Source organism: Phalaenopsis equestris, unplaced genomic scaffold, assembly GCF_001263595.1.
Source record: "Phalaenopsis equestris unplaced genomic scaffold, ASM126359v1 Scaffold000511, whole genome shotgun sequence".
NCBI classification, from domain to species: Eukaryota; Viridiplantae; Streptophyta; class Magnoliopsida; order Asparagales; family Orchidaceae; genus Phalaenopsis; species Phalaenopsis equestris.
Window position 1 is genome coordinate 832840 of NW_018164951.1, and position 27280 is coordinate 860119.

The window sequence follows — 27280 nt, forward strand, 5'->3', positions numbered from 1 at the left end:
TTGAGTTATTTTCATGTTATTTCTGAGTTATTTTCAATAATCCCGAAATAACCCAAAAATAAAGACCGCGGGTTATTTCTTGGTTATTTCGGGATTATTAAAAATAACCCAGAAATAACATGAAAATAACTCAGGAATACACTGCGTTGCACCTAGAGATACGTTAGTTGTCTGGACAGAAAAATTTTTACCTTTTATGACCAATTTTTAAACTTTTACATTACGTAACCTGCGAAGTCGAGTTTAAAAATCCTTTTATTTCACTCGTTTTGCTCGTCAAGGGCCGCAATAGGTCGAAAACGGAAGGGGGGAGAGGGCGTTGTACGACTGGAGCTACGTTGCGAGGTGCTTTTTACGTTGCTGCCCCTTCGGATTTCCGATAATTCCACTCTCTATTATCACATATACCATAGCCATTGTCCTCCTTTGTCACCCGTATCATTAGGATTGAAATCTGGTTCCACTCCCCTCCCTCTGTTTGGCGTCTCGATTTGCTGCAACTTTTCGCTGAAGTTTTCTCATTTATGCGTTTTTTATTTTAATAGTACACTGTTGCATACCTCCGTGTTTATTGTTTCTTCTATGAAATTTTTTGTGCTCTTAATTTTCATATGTATTCATTATTGTAGTTGAATAGCTTGCTCTTTACGAAACGTATGTGTAAACAACATTTTGTGTTGGGATTTCTAAGCATATATTTGACTCAGGAATACACTGCGTTGCACCTAGAGATACGTCAGGTGTCTGGACAGAAAAATTTTTGTCTTTTATGACCCATTTTTAAACTTTTACATTACGTAACCTGGGAAGTCGAGTTTAAAAATCCTTTTATTTCACTCGTTTTGCTCGTCAAGGGCCGCAATAGGTCGAAAACGGAAGGGGGGAGAGGGCGTTGTACGACTGGAGCTACGTTGCGAGGTGCTTTTTACGTTGCTGCCCCTTCGGATTTCCGATAATTCCACTCTCTATTATCACATATACCATAGCCATTGTCCTCCTTTGTCACCCGTATCATTAGGATTGAAATCTGGTTCCACTCCCCTCCCTCTGTTTGGCGTCTCGATTTGCTGCAATTTTTCGCTGAAGTTTTCTCATTTATGCGTTTTTTATTTTAATAGTACACTGTTGCATACCTCTATGTTTATTGTTTCTTCTATGAAATTTTTTGTGCTCTTAATTTTCATATGTATTCATTATTGTAGTTGAACAGCTTGCTCTTTACGAAACGTATGTGTAAATGACATTTGGTGTTGATATTTCTAAGCACATATTTGTTTTTTTTTTTCTATAGAATGAAAAATATATGAGCATTGTAATATGTTTCTTTAATAATTTTTTGTGAACTTGTTCTATATATGCTTGCATTCATATTTATTGGTAGATTTTCATCTATACTATCATTTTTCTTACAAATTTAATTGTGGATTTTCGGAGAAATTATTGCATCAGAACACCTGATGTAAATTTGTATCCGGTGTCCAATTAAAATTGGTCACATCAAAATGTGAACCCTACTGAAATACACTAGTTGGTTGTTTTTTTAAAATATTAGAGTCATCCTAATATATAACCAATTTTAATTGAACATCTCATACAAATTTGCATCTGAGTGTTTTAATACAATAATTTTTCCCAAATGAGCAGTCTAGCATGCGTTTGGCAGCGTGGAAAAGCTGCTTGCATGAACGAGGCTCCAAATAGAAAGGGTTTTTCGACAGTATTTATTTCATTTTTAAACAATATATTTTTATATTTTTTAATCAATTTTGTTCTACAAAAATAAATTATTTTACTTCTAAAATAAGAAAATAGTTTTTTATATTTATTTAAAATTTTTTATTATTTAAAATGAAAAATCACAGCCATTTTCATCCCCTACTCAACCTATGCCACTAGCTACCATCAAGATCATTGCATAAATTGGCCGATAAGATACATAACTCTTATTTGAGGTATCAAATATATTTCATTTTTATGATTAAAAAAACAAAAATATAAAATAATTATCCGAAAACATCTCTAAGGTTATATTTATAAGAAAATTTTCTAGAATTTGTAAAAAGTATTTTTAAATTAGGGAGTATAAAACGCCAGAATTATGCAGCTTAACAAATTAAGGACCCGTTTGGGACAGCTTATTTGGTGCGGTTTCGTTTTGAAAACACACTTGACCTGTTTGGGTAAACTGTGTTTTGATAGCTTATGCGTTTTAAAAACGCTGAAAAATAGTTTTTTCACCCCGCACCTATTTAGGAGAGGTGACAGTTTTCTGGCTGTAGTTTGGTTTTTCCAAAAAAAATAAAAATTAGTAATAGTCACAACACCTAACTTATCAGCATATTATTTTTAATCAGCTTATCAGCACATTATTCAATAAGCTGCAACTGTCCCAAATAGATGCTAAGAAAAAAATTACAATTATCTAATTGATTTCGATATGACTTCTTCTCCTCACTTTTGGCAATGCCTTTTCAATGTAGTTAATCGGAATGTTAACCTCTTAAAAATAATTTTTAATAATTAATGTTTGGGATTATTTTTTTTCTTTTTATATTTTTATATTTTTTTTCTATATTTTCTTTTTTTATTATTATTTTGACTTAAAATAAAACATATTGAGTATTTTTAAAAATAAGTTGATTTATTAATTTTTTAAAACAAAAAATGCAAATTTTACAATAAATCAAATTTTTTTAAAAAAATAAAACTAAAATTACAAAAAAATTGATCTTAAATAAACTCTAAATTAATTATTTAATTTTAATAAAATATGAGTATATGAAGTAAAGATCTCATGAGATTCTACAAGGAGCGCATAAAAGATTTTGACATGCAGAAATAACAAAGAGCACATAAAATATCATAGTTTTTACATGAAAAGCTCTAAATAGGGAAAGTGTCATGGAGTTTGGCACTTGTTTACTTGGGCTACAATACATATTAATAGTCATTAGTGATTATTGTTGGTGATCCTTGGCTTTAAGCTTTCTTCAACTATGTGAATTTAAAAATTAGTTTATTTCTCTTTTATATTAAAAATGAGGTCCTATTTATCATATGAATCCAAAAATTCTTTATTAGGTGGTCTGTGTTGATTCTTTTAGTTATTGATCATTTTTTCAGTATTCAAGTACCATAATAACTTCAGGATTGAATGATTTTAAGCTCATTGGATTCCTCTCGATAAACTGCTCTATTTAAATATAAGTATGTCAAATTTAAATATTGTTTAGCTCTTATTTTGATACTTTGATGCTTCTACTATTGTTCTGAGTGTCTAATTTGAGTTTATAATTTGAACTCGGAGTAGACTTTTTTTTGGTGTCATTAAATTTTTCTCATTTATACATTTCATTTGACTATAAATTTGCTACAATCATCAAACAAATTTTCTTGAATTTACGAGAAGAAGAAGTTTTTTTCCCACTAAGTGAGATCAACTACATGAATGTTTTTTCTCCATTATCAGCTCAGAGTGTCAACAAAATAGCTTTTGGTGCTTGTTGGGATTGACAATTCAACACACGTCCCATCCAAGATCGTTTGATTTGGTTCAACGTACTTTAATCATAAATGTTGAATCTTAGATTGTCTGTGAATGAAACACAATAAATATAGTGTAAACAAGAATAAAAAGAGAAAGAGAGTCAAAGAGGGAGATGAACAGTAATGAATGGAATTCAATCATGTTTCTTCATGAATTATTTTATTTATTTATAGAGTAGATAAAATAATAAAGACATTATATTTTTACCCTTGTTTTGAAGGGGTTCATCATAGGGCATTTCTGATATTTTGTAAGTGTTGGCTTATAGTCTAACTGGCTCCATTTCGATCAGCTAAGTTTAGTTGAATTTGGGTCGACGGGGTCTACTTGGTCGGTTGATCCAGCTTAGTTGACTATCTTTGATCCCTAGTGAGGAAACTTTCGGGGGTCCCCATGGGATCATCAGAGATACTTTACAAAACTAGGTCTTTCTTTGGATTAGCTTTAGTGGGTGATAGGATATTGCATAGAGTTAGCTTTTCTGTTGTAGATGGCTTAGATGTTCTCCTGCCTTTTTTACATTCGGATAGCTTATGCTTGTATCACATGGTCATTTTCTTGTCTGCCTCGTGGCTCAGTCGGTTTTGGTCTATTTGGTTTGAAGTGCATGACTTTGTCATTCGGTCAAGCATGGCTCATGATCTTTTATCAGTGTCTCTCCCTCCATCTTACTCTTCTCTTTTTGAACATTAAATCTCTTTAAGATCAGTGCAAACACATTTTTTATGTACAATGAATTAATTAAAATTTATTTAAATACAATTTGTTATAATTATTGAGCATTTTACTTGTTGAACAACAAAAGAATTTGTTCATAAGCATGACTATGTTCAAACTTGATTCATTTAAGCTCCAATTTATTGAAAGGCCTTCAAACTTATTCAACCACTAATTTGAACAAACATTATCAGATATTACAGAGCCAAGTTTGAATTGTTCATCAAGTGCATTGGTTCACTTAGAGCCCTACCAACATATCATTAACTCATTTAGTTATTAGGATAGAAATTTTAGGTACCCATTGAGGCCTTTTGCCGAAATATACAAAATTTCGTCGTTATCAATCAATACTCTAAGAAAATATCATTATTTAAGAGCTGTAGGATAGAAATTTTAGGTACCCATTGAGGCCTTTTACCGAAATATACAAAATTTCATCATTATCAATCAATACTCTAAGAAAATATCATTAATTAAGAGCTTTTAAGAGCTGCTTTGAGATCAATTTTTTTTATAAATATATTTATTTGATGTGCTTTTTATTTATTTTTATTTTTGCTTTAAAATATGAATTTATCTATTTTTTAATGAAACTCAAAATAAAATTTAAATATTTTAAGTACTATAAAATTAATCACATCTTAATCGAATTCATTTTCTTCAAATTAAAATATAAATAAAATAAAAGATAAAATTATCCCACATTACTCTTAAATCTTCTATTTCTTAAAAGGTTTCTTAATAAAAAAAACTTCAGAATTATTCCTTCTGTAAAACACCTTTCAAATTCTAAGGACCTGCCATCTTATCGACCTTTATTTGTTTTTTTCTTTGGCCTCTTTGCACATGACTTTGCCCAAATCACAATATGGACAGCTCGGCGGTGACAGCCGTCCTTCTTTATGACACCTGTCAGCAACCACGACACAGACCGTGAATCATACTCCTCCATATAACTCCAAACTAAAATTATATATATAGCAAATAAAATCTTATATTTATATTTGCTAGGTATCAATACAAAGCTCTGCGATATAACGGAAATTTCAATATAAATTTTTAATAAAAATATTTAAACTTAAATTAAAAAGTCATTCAGAATCTTAGAGTGAAATTGAACGATTTAAAGAGCCAAACATAATGACACTAAAATTGATCAAATTATAGTCAAATCAAGCTTGGATAAAACCATTAAACCACTTTAGAGCCTTCAGTGGCTTCCAAATCTGATAAGCTTATAACCAAGATGACTCAAACGAGCACAAGATCACTCAATGTTGACGTTGTTAGGCGCTTAAATGTCCTCAAAATGACATCCAATCAATGAAATCTCTTGAGGTTGTCTGATGGAGTGATACATGTTTCTTTCTTATTTGAAGAAAAACCACTTCTAGACTATATAAGTAGAGGTTGAACCCTGCATGAAAGGACTGATGAGAGAAACCTAGAGCTCGAGCTAGACTAGGAGAAAAATGAATCAAATTCCAGTATTGTTATGAATCAAAGACTCGACAAACATTTATTGCTCCCGCAATCGCCGACCACATTTGACCATCGCTTATCGGGCACCCCCTCCTTACTGATATGGATGAAACCAATGATGCAACAACACAACCTAAAAACAGTGTAACACTGCATCCTAAAGACGGTGAAATGATGCACCCTAAAGACGTTATAACAATGCATTCTGAAGACGCTCTAATTTTGCAACTTGACTACGGTGTAATGATGCACCCTAAAAATGGTGCGACAATTCACCCCAAAGATTGTAACGACGCACCCTGAAGATAGTGTAAATCCCTGTAATAATTGCTTACAACCGTCTTACTCATAATATGGTGACTTTCTCCGAAATCCTGAAGTTTTCTCCTTACAACTCTCATTATGACGTACAACCCTTCTTTGAACTTCAGAAGTTTTATCCTTACAACTCCCATTATGGCCTACAAATTATCTGGTTCACTGCAATTGAAGCCCCTTACTTTGGCCTCGGCAACCAACTAACACTACTATAGCCCCCACTATGGCTTATGCAACCAACTACGACCAACACGACTCACAACTCATGCAGAACACATTATTGCATCTCACCACAAAGACTTATGTGACCAACAACGACATACATGACTCACAGCTCATGCAACTCCTAATTTCGGCCTATGTGATTTGTAGATGTTATTACATCTCACCATAAAGACCTATGTGACCAACTAATGTTTACGTGGCTCACAATTCATACAGCTATAAACTATAACCTCTATGACCTATAGATGTTATTGCATATCACAACTGTGGCTTATGTTTCCAACTACACCATGCATGGTTCACAACTCATATAGCTCCAAACTCTAGTTTCTTCAACCCATTGACGTTATTGTAGTTAGGGGGTGTAAATGAGCCAAATCGGCTCGAGCACAGTTGGTTAACGAGCTCACAAGCCACACATATCGAGCAACAAGCTCAAGATCGAGCTCAAACTCGAGCTCATTTATTAAATGAGCTTGAGATTGAGCTTATCACAGCTCAGATCATTGGCTCGTTAATCTACTTGATTGTCCTACCGCTAATCATTCTGATGCATTTTTTGGTGAATTATCGCTGCATCATTGTCCTCCTTCACCCACCAATACATTCTCCGGTGAGCTCCTGCAAAAATTGAATTTTTAGGTCGAGCTTGTAAGTTTACTGGTACCACTACGATCAAAGCTTGATCTTGTCATTCGAGCTCAATTTGAGATCAAGCACACAATTTGATAGACAAGATGAGCTTGAGCTTGTCATTGCTCGAGCTCTACTCGACTCATCCACACTCCTAATTACATCTCATCACTACGACCTATGTTGTTCACATCTTATGCAACTCACAACTTAGGCCTCAGAGACCTACGAAAGTTATTGCAGCTCACCACTATGACATTTGCAATAATCTACAGTCTACGTGGTCCATAGCTCATGCAACTTCCTCCTACGACCGATATTTCCAACAGAAGCACCTGAATCTACCACCCAAGACATACATGACCAACTACTGCCACAACTTTCAATTATGACCTTAACAATAAGCTGATGCTCCAACCACCGTATTGACAACGAACTACAAACTCCATAGCAATCAACTATAACTTTTATAACCCTTTACGACTATCAATTCTAAAATATTATTGTACATCAACTTTCTAATTCTATTTTATCTAATTCATGAGAAGAGTGAGTCTATATATTTATGATTACATAGCAAATCACTTAGACTATGCTAAACCCCATTGACTTTTCCTTTTCTAGGATTTTCGACGAGAAATCATAGCGTCTCCTTCCACTATTTTCTTTTAATTTTATTTTTGTTGGATCTCATATTATGTTGAGACTTTAATTTATTTCACTACCTCTATAGATTTTCACACACATTAATAGTTATAATATTTTAATATCCTTAATTCATAAATAAGAGATTTATTTCACTTAAAAAATATATATTAGATATAATATTAAAATTTTGAATGTCATGTATGTAAATATAGAAGTTTATGCGTTAAATATGTATGCTTTAATAGTTTTTTTAATTATGAGTAAAAAATAAATGCGCCGTTCTTTTAACCATCCTTATCCAATCAAACTTTTAATTTATACTTTTCAAAATCCTTAAATTTATTTTAAATTGAATGCAAATTAATTTTTGTTTATCCTCTAAATATTAAATTTATTTTATGTTTTCGAAAAAAATATTTTAATTAATTTGTTTATTTTTAATCAATGTGGTTTGCACATTCAAACACTTATTTTAAAACTATTTCATAAAAATTTGATTGTAATATAGTATTTGATTTATTTTAGGGGCAATGACATATAGACCACCCAAAACTTTCTATTTACAAATCAACCAATCTTTTCAATCATTTTGCAAATTCTCACTAAAATATCAAAATTCATGAAAACATTCCCACCCATATATAAATTCAACTATTTCTACATATAAAAAGGTGGAATATAGAAATTCAACTTTCCATATATATAGAAAAAAGTGTATAAATATTGCATCAGGACTCCGCGTGTAAAGTTACGTACGAAGTTTAATAAAATCACGTCATGTAGAGGTGACGGAAAACAATCAGTATGGTAGCATAGGTGAATATTCCCCAGAGTTATTCCGTAATATTATTATATGTTATTCACGTGTTATTGTGTTCTGAGAATATTTAAAGTAGTATAATAACATAACAACATGTCAATAATATTATTTTCGGTGTTATAGTAATAAAATAATATATCAATAATACATGAATAATAATAATATTATTTTCGGTGTTATAGTAATAAAATAACATATCAATAATACATGAATAATACACAATAACATATGAATAACACACAATAACACATAAATAATAAATGAGAAATATTCACTCGTATTATTGGACAGATTATACAATATTTTCTCAAATCTATAATATGTAAATTCCCCGCCAAAAAAAAATACTGCCTCTCTCCCGTCACGCTGGCGGCTGACCCATGTCGGAAATCTGCTGCCCGTTACCCCACCTAAATTAACTACTCATGATTCCGCTACGGTTTATCTCATTACAGAGATGAATCCGAGATCGCGACCAGTGGATTCGAGCACCTCGGTTATATAGTAATTTGCAATCGTCGCTACTACGGTGGACTAAGTGACGACCATGGAGGAAGTAGGTCCCGGCGAAAGAAAACCAGCTCGCATGGCGGAGATAGTGTTCTTACTTTAATCCTCAGATTACTATTTGGTTCACTCCAAACCAAGTGCTTCTACTCCTCTTTCTTCTTATTCTTCTTCTTGTTTTCCTGGGGTGAAGATGAGATGGAGAGGTTTTTAGCTTTCTAGGGTTTTTTTAGATTGCTTTGAGGTGGTGGCGTCATGAAGGATCTATTTTCGTTGATAAATGGGTGGGCGAGGGGTCTTTATTCCGGTAGAGGGTGGGGGGAGGTGGTGGAGGAGGGAAGAGATGTGGCGGATGCGCTGTTGATGGAGGCAAGGAAGAATAATTTGATTCTGAAGAATTCGGGAACGGTTTGTGGGGAAAGATCGAATAGCTTCGCGGCGGCTTGCTCTCGGAGAGGGGAGAAGGGGATTAATCAGGACTGTTCTATTGTTTGTGAGGTTGTACTCTGTTCTTCTTCGTTAAATCTTATGAGGAGTTGGGTTCTATCTGTTTTTTGCTTGTCTGATTCCAATTTGAGTTTATATTGTTGCTTCTTCACTCTTAATTCGACCGGGAAACGAAGGTATAGTTCAATTTTTTTGTTTTTTTTTTACTAAAATGCAGAAAAAAATTTTAATATGTTATTTTTATCGATTTTGGAATCGCTTCTTTCATTTATTCTTCTTGTTGATTTCACCTCTGGATTTTATTTGTGAGTTTTTATGCTATTTTGGCGTTGAATTTCTTGCTGGCTGACAATTTGGAATCTCTGATTCACTTGGTGATTTTAAAGTTCCACGAGTTCCTTTTCTTTGTTCTTTTAAGAGCAAACATGAATCTTCAAAGTTTACTTTGAGCTGGTTTTTGAAGCTTCCATGATTCCATCTCGAGCCCATCCTTTAATGCAACCCTACAGCACCATTTGCAAATTGTAATTGCTCGCGAATAATTAAACCACATAGCTCAGTATTCTACTGGAATTATAAAAGTTACCCGATTTTGTGAGCTCAGCTTGTCAAATTTGATCATTAGTTTGCATGAAGTTTGATTTCTTAAGTTTGCTTTTAGATGAAACATTTCTCTAAAGTATATTTGTGTGATTTTTCAATTTGATTTTCAGGAATTTGGATCTCAAGAAGACATGATATTCTGTGGGATATTTGATGGACATGGCGCTTGGGGGCACCACGTGGCTAGAAAGGTCCGGAGGTCCCTTCCTGCATCTCTGCTCTGCAACTGGCAGAAAACTCTTGCTTTGAGCTCCCTTGATGATAATTGTCCAATCACTTGCCATTCTGAAATGTGGAAGGAGTCATTTATAAGATCTTGTGCTGCGATAGATAAGGAGCTTGAAGAAGATCCCAAGCTAGATTCCTTCAATAGTGGCACCACTGCTCTCTCTATTGTCAAACAGGTTGGGATTAAATTAAATATATGATTCTATTTTTCAATTTATAGCTTTTACTGTGCCTGACAATCTTTATGTATGTTATTTATGTGTGTGTATTTATTATTATTTTTTTGCATTGATTAATCATTATGCATTTATTGCCCCAGCTTCTCTGTTTCCTGCCATGCGTGAGTGTAAATGAATTATTTTTCTGTATCAGGATGAATCTAAACGAAAACTTCTAAATTGAAGGTCCTTTTAGATAAGAGTACCTGTTAAATTTTTTAATAGTTATAATTTGCATTTCAATAAATACCCTGGGCTGCCATGTGGATGCATTGCTACTACATAAAGTTGTGTGGAATTCGTGAGACAAGAATTAAATTTGATAAAGCTTTCAACTTTACTAATATAAAGATTAGCAACGTAGATTAGCAATTCAGGCAGCAAAAAGTTTGAAGGTTCAACAGCTAGCTAACCTAGTTTGAAGGTTCAATGTTCATGGTAATGCCTTATATTTATCAAAATTTTATATTCGGTGTTGAAGTTCTTGATTGGCTGTGGTATTGATTTCATTTATTATAGATATGAAGTTTAAAACATCAGCCTGCATTTATTATAGTGTGTGTGTGGTGTGGGGTTGCCGGGTGGGGAAAGTATATACAAGTATTTTTTTATCAGTTTTAAGTAGGAGATAATATACCCTGGTATGTTTCATTATTTTCTTTTTCAAAGGACTCATCTTAGTTGGAAAATGATGTATTTTTTCAAAAATAAATCCATTTCGATTTCATTCATGCTTTTCTGTTATTTTTCTATACACATTTTATTTCTAATCTTGGATAATCTTTTGGCTCTTCAAGTTTAACCCTTAAAAGAGCTGACTTATTATAATGACTTCTAGAAGCTACAAAAAATAAAAACTCTAAATAAACTCTCCTTCCATTCCTTTAGTATAATTCTCAAAGCATGCCGATGCCTATACATTGCTTTATCCATTATAAATTTCACTACTGAAATAATATAACTTCCCTAGAAATATTCTAACAGAACCTGATCAGCATTTGTGGGTGTCAAAATTTCTATAGGGCCAACTCTTAGTGATAGCTAATGTTGGGGACTCCCGTGCTGTTATGGCCACTAGAGCTGATGATGGCCGCTTGGTTCCCGTCCAACTTACTGTTGATTTCAAGCCTAATTTACCTCGTAAGTCTTCACCTTCTCCAAATCATTGATTTAAGTCTTTAAAAAATAGTTTTTTATAATCAATTAAACAAAAATTTAGACTTACTGCTACTAATAACTAATGTATCAGCACTGTCTTTGTAGAGGAAGCTGAACGCATTAAGCACTGTAATGGCCGCGTGTTCTGCTTACGAGATGAACCTGGTGTGCATAGGATATGGCTGCCTAATGCAGAAATGCCTGGGCTGGCTATGTCGAGAGCATTTGGAGACTATTGCGTTAAGGACTTTGGGGTTATCTCTGTTCCTGAGGTGACTCAAAGGCTTATATCTGGAAGAGATCAGTTTATTGTGCTTGCCACGGATGGTGTAAGTAATTTATTTTTTAAGATGCTTGAGTCATATTTGCTATTTTGTTCTGCCCAGTTTGATGTTGTAGTTAATTTTAGTAATTTTCTCATTTGCAGCAAATGAATTATTTATTTATTATATGATTTAATCTTCATTTGACTGCTATATGTATCATAAAATAGATATGGTGCATAGCAGTGTGGATGAGATTTTGTTTGTTGTACTTGTAGAAAACTTTTAACGCATGAGTTATCAGAGTTGGAACAATGAAAATGAGTGAGTTTGTTCATAAAATTAACAGTAATATTTTAATAAATTTGTGTAGGAAAGCTATGTGATCAATAAAAACTGGTTTTGGGTTAAGTATACATCAACTTTTGCTTTTCAGGATATCGATGTATTAAGTCATATGCCACACCCCAACAATTGCCAAAAAAATTATAGGATAACAACTAGATGAGGTGACTACGATACATTACAAAAACATTAAAATAAAACATATTTATTAAAAAAATTTGCTGATATTTGCCACAAATAATCAAAAAGTACTAAATCCATACTTTTTTTTAACCAAAACAACTTGTGCATTCCATTGATTAATAAAAATTCATAAACAAAGTATAAAGATCCAAAGTCCTTTTGTTGCATCTATTAAAAATAAACCTAATTGAGTTAATTAGGCTCACTCAAATAAATATTGACGGCACTCTGCACAATCTTTTACATCGTTTACATCAAAATTAAACCTATAATTCTAAGAGTAAAAATGAAATCACACAGTGTTTATTGATATACAAAGATGCCATAAAAAAAATTATATTTTCTTATGCTAGTATGCTAAGAATAGATATTGAATAAATGAGGGATTTATTTCAATTTAAATTTAGCTCGTGTCGTAATTCATAATTGAGTGATTTTTGGTAGCTCATATTCAGATAATATTGAAACTAGTCTAATTTAGATTATCAGCCAACTTAAAACACTCTAGACCTGGAAATCATCGGATGAAACTTCTCAGTCTTCATATAATTTCATCAAACCGCTCAATTTAGAAAAGAGCGTCAGATCATGCAGAGTTCCATCCCTCTTTGATGATCATACAGAATGTAAATACAAATAGTTTGTTTGAGGCAAAATTTTAGAATTTTTTTGGAGTACTTCTGATCCAAATTATGATATATTTTTATGTTATGAAAAAATTTAAAAATAACATTTTAAAAAATTTAATATTTTAAATAAAAAAATTTAAAATATGTATAAATTGACAAAATCGCCATGTGGCAAGGCAACTATGCCACATTGGCAAAGTCACCCAACTACTTGACGATTTTGTCAGAATAATTTTTTTAATAAACCATTTCAGATGACTTTTTTGCAGCCTACTATCACGAACTAACTTATCTCAATTCAATTGTGTGGTTACTCTTTCTTGGCATTAAATTAGCCCAACCCTCACAATGCTTGGACTTGTAAGCAAAAAACACTATAGGAAGAAGAGTAGAGAGAAATATTGAAGAAAGAAACATTTCACTAAGAAAGTGTGATTACAACACTTGAATGCATGGGAAGATAGTTCTTGGATGGATTCAAATGAGAGGGAGGGACTTCTATTTATAGTCCCCAAGCTTAAGGGAACTTTCTATATTACATTAGAATATATTATCTTCTAGATAGTTCTACATTGTTCTTTACATATACATGCTTCTAGAACTTTCCAGAATAATCTAGAGTTCTCTTGAAACTTGCTTCTTTTAGCATATTTCTGGAATTATGTGGAACCTTATAGAATTCTTTGGAATATTCTCCTTCTTTCTAGTTTTTTTCTAGAATATCGTGGAATCTTCTAGAGTTTCTTGGATTTCTCTTTACGTTCTGATATTCTCTAGAATCTTTCTTTCCCATGGTTAGCTTGTCAGTTATTCTTAAAGATGATGGAGTGCGACATTGTGCTTACGAAATTAAAGCAACCTGAAATACTTAAGCATGTCAGCATCCAAAATTGGGGGAGACATCCACGATTGCCCATAAAAATAATCAAAAAATCAAGGGAGACATTTAAAACTATTCTTCTTGGAGGTATTAGATCAATACTCATTGTGCAATGTTTAAGTGCATGAACTGGCCGATCTCTTAAATGGTGTTATTGATTTTGTTTCTTAAATTATTGTGTTTATGACATTTAATCAGTTTGTGTCATGAATGATGATTATTGAGGTGGAATTGGGGGAAACATCCAAAATTGCTCATTATAGGGTGATCTAAGTGAGAAAGTTGCACCACTCATTCAAAGTGAGAGTAAGCTTTGATAATGTGATATATACATGACACTTACTACTGTGATTAGAGTCACTGTATATTAATGAATGAGTGTGCATCTTGCAATCAATCTGTGTTATGGACGGTTGATGGACTGGAATCAATAAGAGAAACTGTTACAACATTGATAACTGCTAGAGAATTTAATGCCTGATGCGAATGGATGCCCTGCAATGCTCTCTGCTTTGTAACGACTATGTATAATATGTACATGTAAACGAACTTATCTCAGAAACCATCAAATGCATATATCATTTATTGAATTGGGTTGTCATCATATCTCCTAAATGATGGTTGAAGAAACTCTGCTTTTAAGAAATGATGACGCTACAAACAAATTAAACTTATTAGCATTAATTCATAACTTAAACATTTGATAATATGTATTTTAATACCAAAATTCTTTCATCTAGTGCTTTTGGATCATTAGTCTTGCGTGGGAGCTTAAGTTGGAGCTTATAGCAAGTACAAAGAAACCCAATATCTATACCAACGTATATACTATCTATGTGTTTTACTCACATCAATGTTCATATTATCATAGTGGATTGAGAAAGAATGTCTATTCTCCCACATTTATTTATAATTTTGATAATAGTCAATCCAATTCATATCTAGCTTTCCTCTACCATTTATATATGTGAAATTAACCTTTATTAGCTAAACCTTACCAAACTGTCTCATGATGCTATCAAGTGTCACTCAACTCTTCTCCACTTAATGGAACACATGCTCGCTAAATTTCCTTTTTTGTAGTGCATATATTAGCCGCTCGTATCAATATTTGGTGATTATAAGGCACCACCCATATAATTTGGACACTAAACTCCTAACTGAATTTGTTATGTATCTACAAGAGTGAAACAAATAAAATATTATATTTACATTTAAGATTGTACTAACGCAACTTTCAAATAACCCGTTAAGCTCATTTCTACACTTTTATGTTGGTTATAAGTTTTTTTGCACGGAATGCTTATTTCACCTATTATTTGACTTTAAGTAAATAAACAACAATATTACTTTTTATTTAAAATCAGACAATGTGTATCGGAATTTGAGGCTTTTCCTTTCCAAGGACTGAGGGTATGACACATGAAATGTTGGTCGCTAACATGTAGATGCTCCCAGCTCAAAATTGGTAGAAAGTGTAGACATCATGACATCCGACTTGATTTCATAACAAATTTCAGTTATCTATATTGACGGGATAATACTGCACCACCCAATGAGTAACTTAAAAAAAAATTTCAAGATTCTCCATTAACGATAAATATAATGGATCTTGCATCCAACAAACAGTAGAAAATAACATAATATGAATAAGATGTACACACGAATGTGCCTCTGAAACATAATATTTTCTACCTTAATATAAGAATCATGACTAGAAGTTCATTGCAGTCATTTGAGAGGCATGCATGTACGTTTTTGTGCTTGACCCTCCTAACAGTTGATGTTTACTCTCGATCAGTAGGGTGTGATATAGGAGACCTACTTTAAGATGATCATCTAGAAGTTTTTTGCAACAATCAGACCATGAAATTCACCTGCGCCCAACCCTCACTATATTCTGATTGATCATTGGTCTGTCGATGAACACAACAAGTAACATCCCAATATCCTGTAGCGTAACAGTCATGTTGCTCACAGGAAGATGAAATGGGTTCACGTTAGACGACAATCACTTCACAAATACACAAAACAAATGATGATGAAGCTTGATATAATGTAGATGTCTGATACAATCCAAATCAACCTAACGTAGACCCTTTATGAATTAGGGACACGTGATCTGCCACTCCCGAACTATGACCAAATATGATGTTGCTTTTAGAATTGTGCTCTAATAATATAGAATATAAATAAAGTCATTCTATCAAAGTTGATAAAGTTTTATAAAATGAATGCGTCGGAATGTGTAACTAGATGCGAGCCACATAAAACAATAATGTTAGGATGTATATCTGCTGGTGGCGAGCCTTCTCATTGTCTCCCCGTTGTCCACGGTGATGTCTAGTCTTTTCTTAGCCATGATACCTGTATGTAAAATACTAGTCATTTATCATATGAATCATGGAAACTAAATAGATAATTTTTTTTCAATAAAAGAAATTAAATTACATGCATGAAAATAATCCTCTAAAGACTGATGAATGCACTAGCAAAGTACGTAATCAATATGCTCACAAGAAACTTGACACAAATTACATGCTAACTAGCGTGTGAAAACTAATATATATATATATATATATATATATATATGCTCATCTAATGCAAAATATGAAAGAAATTTAATACAAAAAAATTATGAAAGAAAAAGATTCTGATATCACTAAAAACTTTAAAACACTACAAGAATATCATAGATCAAATAAGTTTTGTTATAAAATAATTAGGAATAAAACTTTATTTCATGAGATAATCATAGGAGCACATTTAAAACTAGAATCTAACAAAGCTAAGGGGATGGTGACAAGTATTACCGACCCATTGTTGACCATGTCACTCATTGGCCATGATATCTTCACGTAGACTATTTATTAGTACGTGAGAGTTTCACTAACAAAGTAAAGAAAGTTCAAAAAGCAGACTAAATAAATTAGACTTATTATTTTATTGGTTATGCGGGCATGTAGATTTATTGTGCTTTATTTTTGTGCATAAACTACAAATTCTAATGTTACATGTTCTACTCTCATCCATAGTATTGGTGCAACGCTTGGATCTTCTCTTGAATGTAGGTGGAGGCAGCTCGATAATACTGTTTGCAGTATCAAATTTTATCCATTCAGATAGCTTTGGAATTGCATGAAATTCAACTATATGTATTTCATTGTATTTATGGATTATTGAATAGAAAGAGACGGGTCTGGTCATTTTTTTAGGGCGGGTAAAATTTAAGGTATTAAATAATAATAATAATAATAATAAAATTGATAAATATGCATATAGTTAATATATATAGAAAAGTACAAATAACTAATAAGATAATGTTACTAAATTTATGAAAAGGAAATAAAAGTATACTTGAATCTAAAATTTTAGGAAAATATAAACAGATGGTAAAGTTGAGTCTTTATTTTTTGGATCGGGCAAAATGATAAATTGAGGGCACGTAAACTTCTAAAAATTCTTATTTTTACAAAGGAATGAAAATTAATACCCACTCACACTACAGCATGAATCTTCCCGCGTTTGTATCTCTATGTCAACTTTGGCCCCTCTCTATTTTAGATATTCTAACAAATAGTATCAAGGATGATCATCTGGCTAAAATTGAATGGTTCTTATAGTTTGCGGCTCGAACGGTCCTGACCGTTTTGTACCATGATCAACCAAAGTTCAAGTGATTGACCTTGATGCATACATTTTTTAGCTGAAAATAGATTTAATAATTGCTATATTTAGGCCAACCTCTATCTAACCTTAGCTGAAAATAGATTTAATAATTGCTATATTTAGCCCAACCTCTATCTAACCCTTCATCTCTGTTTTACATTCTCCCCAATTAGTCGCTCTGAATCTCACATGACATCTACTTGTCATTAGAATTACTCGATATCATTTTATTTAAATGTGAATTTGCTTAGCAATCGATGAATTTCCTCAATTTTTTATTTTCTTAAAATTTTATTGTGATTCAAATGAGGCTTACTCGATTTTCTTCAAGCATGATTAGAAGTTGTTTAGAATGGAATTGCTCAAAAGAACATTCGGTTGGGATTGTTTCCTTTCAGGTTTGGGATGTAATGTCCAACCAAGAGGCAATAGAGATTGTATCATCAACCAAAGATAGAAGAAAATCAGCCCGGCAGCTCGTTAAATGTGCCATTCATGCATGGAAGCGTAAGAGGCGAGGCATCGCAGTCGATGACTGCTCAGCAGTATGCCTCTTCTTCCATTCCTCGCAGCCTATGCCGATCTATTCCACCATTCCTTCAAGTCCCAGAAAGGCATAGCAGAGATCAAGAGGTGCTGCATCATGGCTTCCTGTATCAAGCTGATATGCATCTTCTAATCGTTAAAGTTCAGTTTTGTAATTAGTTGAATTGTAATGTTGGGAAATATATCGAAAGTGGCTCTCAGTGAAACTTTCTGTTCTGTTGTAATGGTGCAGAGGGCGAGTCATCTATTTGATGTTTCAAAATGTTAGTAAATAAATGAATGTTAGTAAGTAAATGACATTTAGACATTTAAAGAGTGGATCAACATTTATTTTCAACATTTCAACATTTACTTTAATTAGATATTTATTTACTAACATTTAATATATTGTTGTTGGCGGAAGAGGTGACGTGGTCCCATGAGACCCACTCAGGACGACCTAGGACCACACACATAGCCGACCAACTTAGTTTGAGTCAGACATATAAAGAGTGGATCATTAAAGAAGAGTTAGTTTGAGTCAGACAGAGTGGGCTTTTTTAAATAAATTTTGATTTAATTCTTGAAGTTTCTTACTTTTAGCTATGCGTATATTGTTTATATTTTTTGAAAGAATGAATATTAGTACAATTATAGGTTTAGAATGTAGTATTTTCTATCAATTTAATTACAACTTTTTTGCACAATGCATGGTTCTTGAGAAAATTTAAAGGATTCAATAGATGGCTACTAAACTTGGATGGATGGCTTGAACCTATGGTCATTGTAAAAAAAAAAAAGAAAAAAAAAGGGGTGGCTTTATATGCTTCATATTACATTAGATTCACTAAATATACATGTCATAAATTTATTTGAAGAATACAGTTTGAAATTCATTTTGAGTGAAATTAGCCTCAATGAGTAGGGCTGTCAAAAAAGAATTCTAAGTAAGGCTGTCAAAAAAACTCGTTGTTCGTGGTGTTCGACTCGTTAAGTAGCTCGTGTTCAGCTCGCTCGTTAAGTAAACGAGTCGAACACAAATAAATTTTTAAAGCTCGAATTATAAACGAGTCGAACACGAACAGTTCCTCAAGCTCAAATTATAAACGAGTCGAACACGAACAGTTTCTCAATAATATGTTATATATATTTATATATAAATTTAAATCATAACATTTCATGTGGTAATGCGGTTAATCTCTTATTTTGTATATATTTGGTCCAGGTTCGAATCTCACTCTTTACATCTATTTTTTTTAATTTAATTTTAACGAGCCAATTTCGAGCCGAACACGAACAGGAATATTTAAATCGAGCCGAACACGAACACACTGTTCATTAGCCAATTCTATTCTGAACACGAGCCGATTTCGAACACGAGCTATTTCGAACGAGCCGAACACGAGCCAAGCCTGAGCTCGCTTAAGCTCGGCTCGTTTACAACCATATCATTGAGGGATGAATTTTTGTTTCCGCAAAATGCTTATTGAAATCAAATTCCTCTAAAAACTAGCTCAAGCATGATTAGAATCTAATAAACTTGGCTCTTATGAAGGCCATCTGTACTCTATGATTTGGCGGCAATGGATCATGTTGGCGAGATCTAAAAATTGACTTGCAGAGTTTTCTCCATGGCAACAATGGCGACAAGTGTAGATAACTATGAGGACGTCACTGTATTGGTGTATCTTGTCATGAAGTATGCTGCTGTCACCATCAGGCATGCTACCTAAACCACATTTTAGCAATAGGCTCATCATCAACAATTTTTAAAATAAAGATAGCGTCGGTCATTATTTTACAAAAGATCCACTTTTTTTCATTTTAAAAGAAAAGGTTCGGTGTTAGAAATTTTTTAAAATAAAACCACACTATTGACAATTTTTTTTTAAAAAAAACCAAACTTTCAACCATTTTGAAATAGAATATTATTCATCAGAATATCTGAACTAATTTTCTCTCAAATTAGTATCAATTTCTAAATTAGGATATGGTTTCATTGAAAAATAATTTTGGAAAAAAAATGGGGGTTTTTTTGTATGGAGATCTTCAAATAATGCTTATTACATGTAAAGACACAGAAAAACTAAATTTGTAGGTGAAGATTTTTGTTACGGCGTGACTTCCACTCTCAGCATGAAACACTCGCACAAGAAAACTTCACCGAAAAGTTTCTTGGCGTCTTTTGTTACCTTTCTTGGTTCGTTTTAGAAGCTCGGCTCCACGAGCAAGAAACTCAAAGCTATAAATGCCCGAGAAATCTTTCTCGGGTTGAAGCTCATCGCTCGAACTAAAAGTAATAGTTATAGGTGCAGCTAGAGGTGTAAAGGAGCCGAACAAGAGCGAGCCAAGACTCAGCTCGTGCCCGGCTCGTTTATATTACGAGCTTAAAAAGTGTGTTCGTGTTTGGCTTGTTTGTTTTGCGAGCCGGAAAGGCCGTTCACGAACAAATAGTCATTTTTACAACCCTAATCACGTAGTCATAAGATATTAAGGATTGAGGCAAATTTTAAAACATCATCTAAATCTAATTTAATAATTTTTATTCTATTTTCTTCATTAATAATTTTAATTGAAGCTTTGTAGTCAATTAAATTTTAAAAAATATTATTCATCAAAGATATATATTATAGCTTCATAGTCAATTAAATTTTTCAATTGATTAGTAGTATTTCGAGCCAAAACGAGCCTACCACGAACGTACAAATCTTTGTTCATGTTATTCTTGTTCGACTCATTAATTTAGCGAACGAGCCGAACACAAACTTCTTAACGAGCCGAGCTCGAGCTGTTCGTGAACAAGGAGCTGTTTTGACAGCCCTAGGTGCAGCCGCGAAGAATTTCAGCTGCTTCTGAACCCGAATATTCTCTCTTCTCCACCGTAAGCACAACCGCTATGTTTCATGCCTCCCTCAGCGTCCTCGCCCCGAGGGTCACCGCTGCCCTCAAAGCTGTTGGGTAATGTGGAGATCCGGTCCACGGAATTTAATTAGCTTCCTAATTAAGAATCTCACATATCGTTCACCCACCTTTCCACCTACTGCTCCCCTACCACATCCCACCTACCGCTCACTTACCTCCCACCTACCGCTCTGTTGGTTTCTATAAATAACCTCTTATGACATGTCATAAGCCCTGCCAAGGGTCAAGCCAAGCAAGGCAAAGCCAAGTCCTCTTGAGAGCTAAAAGACAAAGAGAAAGAGAGAATAAGGGAGAGAAGAAAATATATATTTTCTTGTAAACGTCAAGGCGCTCGAAGTTGTAATTCCTTGAAGAAATAAAATCTTCTACAGCTCCGTGGACGTAGGCAAATTTGCAGAACCACGTAAATCTGTGTGTCGCTCTGGTTTTTTTCCTGCATGCAATTTTTCTAGTTTTATTTTTTGCTTTATTGTCGTCATTTTTTACAACAACTTGTATCAAAGACTTGGGTTCGGATCTAAGGAAGAACGAAGAATGAAGACAAAGTGATAACATCGGGGATCAAGAAGTTCAATGACACAGATTTTACTTACTAGAGGATGCATATAGATGACTACCTCTATGGGAAGAAAGTTCATCTTCCGTTACTGGGAAAGCGGTCAAAAAAGATGGACAAGACGGAATGAAATATGTTGGATCAATCTGTTGGATCGACAGGCTCTGGGGGTTATTCGATTAACCCTGTCGAGATCAGTTGCCCACAACATCATCAAGGAGATTACTACTGCAGATCTCATGACGGCTTTATCAAGTATGTATGAAAAGCCATCGACGAATAACAAGATACATTTGATGAAAAAGTTATTCAACTTAAAGATGACGGAATGTGTCTGTTGCTCTACACCTAAATGATTTAAATACTATCACAAATCAATTGTCGTCTGTTGAAATTGATTTTGATGATGAGATACGTGCGCTGATATTGTTGTTTTCATTGTAAAATAGTTGGGAAGCCATGAGAATGATAGTTAGTAGTTCTACAGGTAAATCTAAGCTGAAATATGATGATATTAGTGATTTGATTTTGGCTGAGGAGATGCGTAGGAAGGATTCTGACGAGACCTCGTGTTCAAGTTTTGCGTTGAATGTTGATTCCAGAGGGAGATCACATGACAGGAACTCAAACAGAGGAAGATCAAAATCAAAGTCTGGTCAACAGATAACTTGCTGGGATTGTGACAAGGCTAGCCACATAAAAAAGGAACTACATGAATCCTAAGAAGAAGGAGGAAGATGACGCTAATGTTGTAACTGAAGAAATACATGATGCACTATTTCTGGCAGTTCACAGTTCTGTTGATGACTGTATACTAGATTCAGGGGCTTCCTTCCATAAATCTTCCCGTCGGAAGTTAATGCGAAATTATGTTGCAGGTAACTTTGGGAATGTATATTTGGCTGATGGAAAAGCTCTGGATGTGGTGGGAATGAGAGACATTGATATTGCACTCCCTAATAAGAGCAAATGAACTTTACAAATGGTCAGACACAATCCTGAGTTGAAGAAAAACCTCATCTTTGTTGGGCAGCTCAATAATGGTGGTCATTCGGTGGTGTTCTCAGATACTACCTGAAAGGTTACCAAAGGAGCATTAGTATTAGCTCGGGGTAAGAAAACTGACACTCAATATATGACTACAAATTTACTTAGGCCTTGACACATGAGTCAGATGTGCATTATGAGAAAGCAGAAGAATGTCGATTTCCTGAAAAGTGGCAGAGCGCCAAAGGCAAGAAAATCAGACCATGCATAGACAAATGACGAAGAACCACAGTGCTATGAAGAAGTCTTGCAAAATGAGAATTCAAGCAAGTGGGAGCTGACCAAGAAGGAAGAGATGGATTCCCTGTCAGGGAATCAGACTTGGGAGCTGACACAACTTCTACCAAGGAAAAGGACATTGCACAGCAAGTGGGTGTACCGGGTGAGATTGCGTTTGGTGGCAGTAAGAGGTACAAGGCTGGACTTGTTGAAAAGGGCTTTTAGTAGGGGCAAGATATTGCTCATGCAGTGGGAGTTGTAAGCAAATACAAGAGTAACCCAAGAAAGAGTTTGGTGATATAAGGCTACGTTGACAATGATGAGTTGTAAGCAAATACAAGAGTAACCCAAGAAAGAGCTTGGTGATATAAGGCTACGTTGACAATGATATGTCAACTTAGAGTGTTACTCGTGAGAAGTTGAAGTTATGCTCGACTTCAGCTGGTCTTCTGACATAAAGACCAGGGCTTTGAGTTGTAGATGTTGAGGATATCATGTTTGAAGAAAATGTCGGTACAACTAGTAGATGATGCAGCCAGTGTCCTAGCCTCCAAGTGGGAGAATTGCTGGGTAATGTGGAAACCCGGTCTACCGAATTTAATTAGCTTACTAATTAAGAATCCCCCCTACCGCTCACCTACCTTCCCACCTACCGCTCACCTACCACTTCCCACTTACCGCTCACCTACCTCCCACCTACCGCTCTCTTGGTTTCTATAAATAGTCTCTTATGGCATGTCATAAGTCATGCCAAGGGCCAAGCCAAACAAGGCCAAGCCAAGTCCTCTTGAAGGCTAAAAGAGAAAGAGAGAAAGAGAAAGAGAGAAGAAGGGAGAGAAGAAAATATATATTTTCTTGTAAACGTCAAAGCGCTCGACGTTGTAATTCCTTGAAAAAATAAAATCTTTTGCAGCTCCGTGGACGTATGCAAATTTGCCGAACCACATAAATATGTGTGTCGCTCTAGTTTTTTTTTTCTCCGTTCAATTTTTCTCGTTCCATTTTTCACTTTATTGTCGTCATTTTTCACAACAAAAACTTCAAAACATAAAAAAAAGGAATTTGCTTCATCTTTAGGATCATCTTAAATAAGAAAATGACATTTTTTTAGTGGATTTACCAGTCGTTGTGATAGGGAGGGGAGAGGATGTAGGCGAGTGTTTCAGGCTGAGTGGGGAAGCCATGCCGTAACAGAAGCTTCACGTGTAAATTTAATTTTTTGGAGCCTTTACATGCAATAAACACCTTCACATGTAAAAACCCAAAAAAAAAATGTATGTTTTGTTTTAACATGAAGCTGCACAAATTAAAAAAAAAAAACCTATTGAATAATTGTATGTAAAATAAATAATAAATCAATAAAAATCTTAAAGTTAACTATAATTTTGCCTCATATTTTTTATTTCTATTTTGCTTTACTCCTCAAGTATCCAAGGAACAGAGATTTTTTCTAATATAAATCTACATTAGGAGTATGCAAGACCAAAGATTTTATTTTTTAAAATAAAGAGACATTTACATAAATACCAAAAGATTCTTTTGTCTTCCTTTTAATTTTTGTAGAGTTTGTGTTATATACTTCCGTTTTTTTTCTTTATCTGTGTGATTTCGTTAAGGATTCTCTACTCTTAGCTAGGTTTCTTTTAGAATTTGGGATTTTACTTGCTATCTCCTCGATATTGTTACTGCTACTACTTTGGATCATCGGTTTTTTTTTTAGATGATTTTAGATATCAGTTGGACTTGGATATTGTTCTTTCATTTTCAATTATTTTTCATATTCTTGCTTTTTAAGATGATCGAGTCTCCTAAATATAAGTTGATTTGATACTGATATGTAAACATTTTGTCGATCTCATATGTTGGATGAGAGCTCTGGGTGAATTGATAACGTTGGTGTTGATACTGATGAACAATGATCCTCAACCTAAGTTTGACTCAAGTAGATTTGAAGAAATAGTTTTCGATCGAATAAGACTTTATCATCCAAGTCAATTGAAAGAAGAATCACCAAGCCACAAAGCTCGACTGTATTATGAATTACTAAACGTAGCCCAAAGGTCATCGTGGGAAAGTTGCACATCCCATTTTGAGTTATCTTTAGCTCTCAAAAATGTTGAAAACTAAAACAAAGTTTTACATGCCCAAGTGTGCTTCAATCTGTTTGCAAGATTATTAAAAGAGACCAATCCAAAGGAAATTTTGATTCCAAAGGACTTATGTAGGACAAAAAAGTTGGTCTCCAAGTTAGGTTTGAAATCACAATAGATTGATTGTTTTGTAAATAGAGGCATGCTATTTTTTAAGTTCAATGTAACATAGATTTAGTGTAGATTTTGTCATTCTCTTATATTCAAATCTCAGAATAAAAAAATGTAACAGGTAGAAGGAAGTTCCATACAAATAGCTCTTCCATCTACCACTTTTTCCACGCATTCAAAGACTATTTGCTTCTATTTGTATTACTCCACATATGACATGTTATCGTAGCATATCAATAAAAATTAATTCAACGAGTCATCTAACAGATCGAGAAGCATGAAAACATTTTGATCACACATATCCTGAATTTATTATGGATGCACGTGATGTTAGACTTAACTTATGTTTTAATGGCTTCACACAATATAGTCAAATTGTCTCGCCATACTCTTGTTGGCATTGATTATTACATCATATAATCTTTCACCTGAGATGTGTATGACAACATCATTCTTCTTTTTAACATTGATCATATCAATTCCCATAGCTCAAAAGAAATGATTAATGTATATTTGCAATCATGTTGGTGTGCAAATTCTAGGCGTACAACCAATTGATTCAAATTTTCCCTCCATCCAAACTTCTTCATCGCTTATCCATTTTCTCAATCTCCCATTCTTTTAAGAAAATGATTGCACTGATCTCAACCAATTTCAAAAAACTTATTGGCTATTGCCCATCTTCATCATCAAATGCCACATCGCATGAAGATTTTGCTACCTAGTAGCCATCAATTATTGATTCCACCTTCTCGTGACTCTAATCATTTAACTCCTTCATCATATGTCAGATTCCACCTTCTCGTGACTCTAATCATTTAACTCCATCATATGTCTATCATTACTCTAGGGGTGTCAATATTGAACTCCACACAAAAGCTAAACTTGAAGCTGACAATACAAATTTGGATTCAGGTCAACCCATGTAAGATTTAGGTTGAGTTCAAGTAAACTTATGTGACTTAAGAAATCAAGTTAAATTCATATTGTGACAGGTCAAGTTCAAGCCAATCTAAAGAAAAAAAAACTTAATTATTGACAGGTCAAGTTCAAGCCAATCTAAAGAAAAAAAACTTAATTATTTTTTTTAATAAAAAAACCTCATATGAAAATTTAACAATTTTCTATTTTTTTAGTTGTTTTCAATTTGGATAATCATGTTGTTTTTGGGTGACACTAACCAATCATAACTTACATTAAAAAAACTATATAAGAAAAAACATAAGTATTTATCAAGTTGGATATAATTCAGGATTGAGTCAAGTTCAATTAAAAAAGTTTCCTGATGTAATAAAAGTGTCTATTTTAGATTGATTATATATTCATATTGGATCATTTTAAAGTTATACTCAACTTAGATATGCAAATCTAAAATGGCACCTTATTTATAGCCCAATACTCGTATTCTAAAACCTATTATCTTGCAATATCCATAATCATCGAACGTTGGTAGTCACCCAACTCTCTAATCAATATCCATCATTAGGCTTCAGTTGAGAAAGAACTCCATTGCAAAGAATGCAAACACGTGGAAAAACTTTCATTTGGTGAAGCAACATCTCTTGAAATTTTTATGCAAAAACGATAATTTTTCACCGTTTTAGATCACAGCTGATCTTCTCTGTCAACAGGCGTGACTTTTAAAGGAGTTTTATCTCATTTAAACGTAGCTTCAATGCCAACATGTCCAAATTGCCATTTTCCACTACAATAATGGATAAACACAAATGTAGTTTCAATTGCTCTTTGGTAAGTCACGATGAATTCAACCTAATGATTTTTTTCTTCATCTAATTTTCATGTAAAAATTGCCCCAAAAGTACAGTGTTGAACTCTTTGATTGTGAGTGGAACAACATTCAAACGTAGGTTGATAATCTCATTCCCTCATCTATTGTGTGATGACACACACACCAACACACACACCCACACACACACACACCCACACACACACACACACACACACACACACACACACACATATATATATACCGTTTGTTGTGACTCTTTGGGAGTGCAGCCTAGCGTAAGCCCCCTTGGGTCACAGGTTCGATCCAACCTAAGTGCATATGCTCTACAGTGCGGGATCAAGTGGTTAGACATATGAACACACACACACACACACACATATATATATATGGATCGAACCTGTGACCCAAGAGGGCTTACGCTAGGCTGCACTCCCAATGTGTGTGTGTGTGTGTGTGTGTGTGTGCGCGTGGGTGTGT

General features: G+C 33.8%; 1 protein-coding gene across 1 annotated transcript; it reads left to right on the top strand.

Annotated features, from left to right (window-relative positions):
* The first annotated feature begins 8755 nt into the window (after positions 1 to 8755).
* LOC110028414 (probable protein phosphatase 2C 34) lies at positions 8756 to 18406 on the top strand. Its single transcript, XM_020730246.1, has 5 exons — positions 8756 to 9398; positions 10061 to 10354; positions 11419 to 11536; positions 11660 to 11883; positions 17922 to 18406. The coding sequence occupies exons 1-5, from the start codon at positions 9156 to 9158 to the stop codon at positions 18141 to 18143; spliced, it is 1101 nt and encodes a 366-aa protein (XP_020585905.1). The 5' UTR covers positions 8756 to 9155; the 3' UTR covers positions 18144 to 18406.
* The last annotated feature ends 8874 nt before the right edge of the window (positions 18407 to 27280 follow it).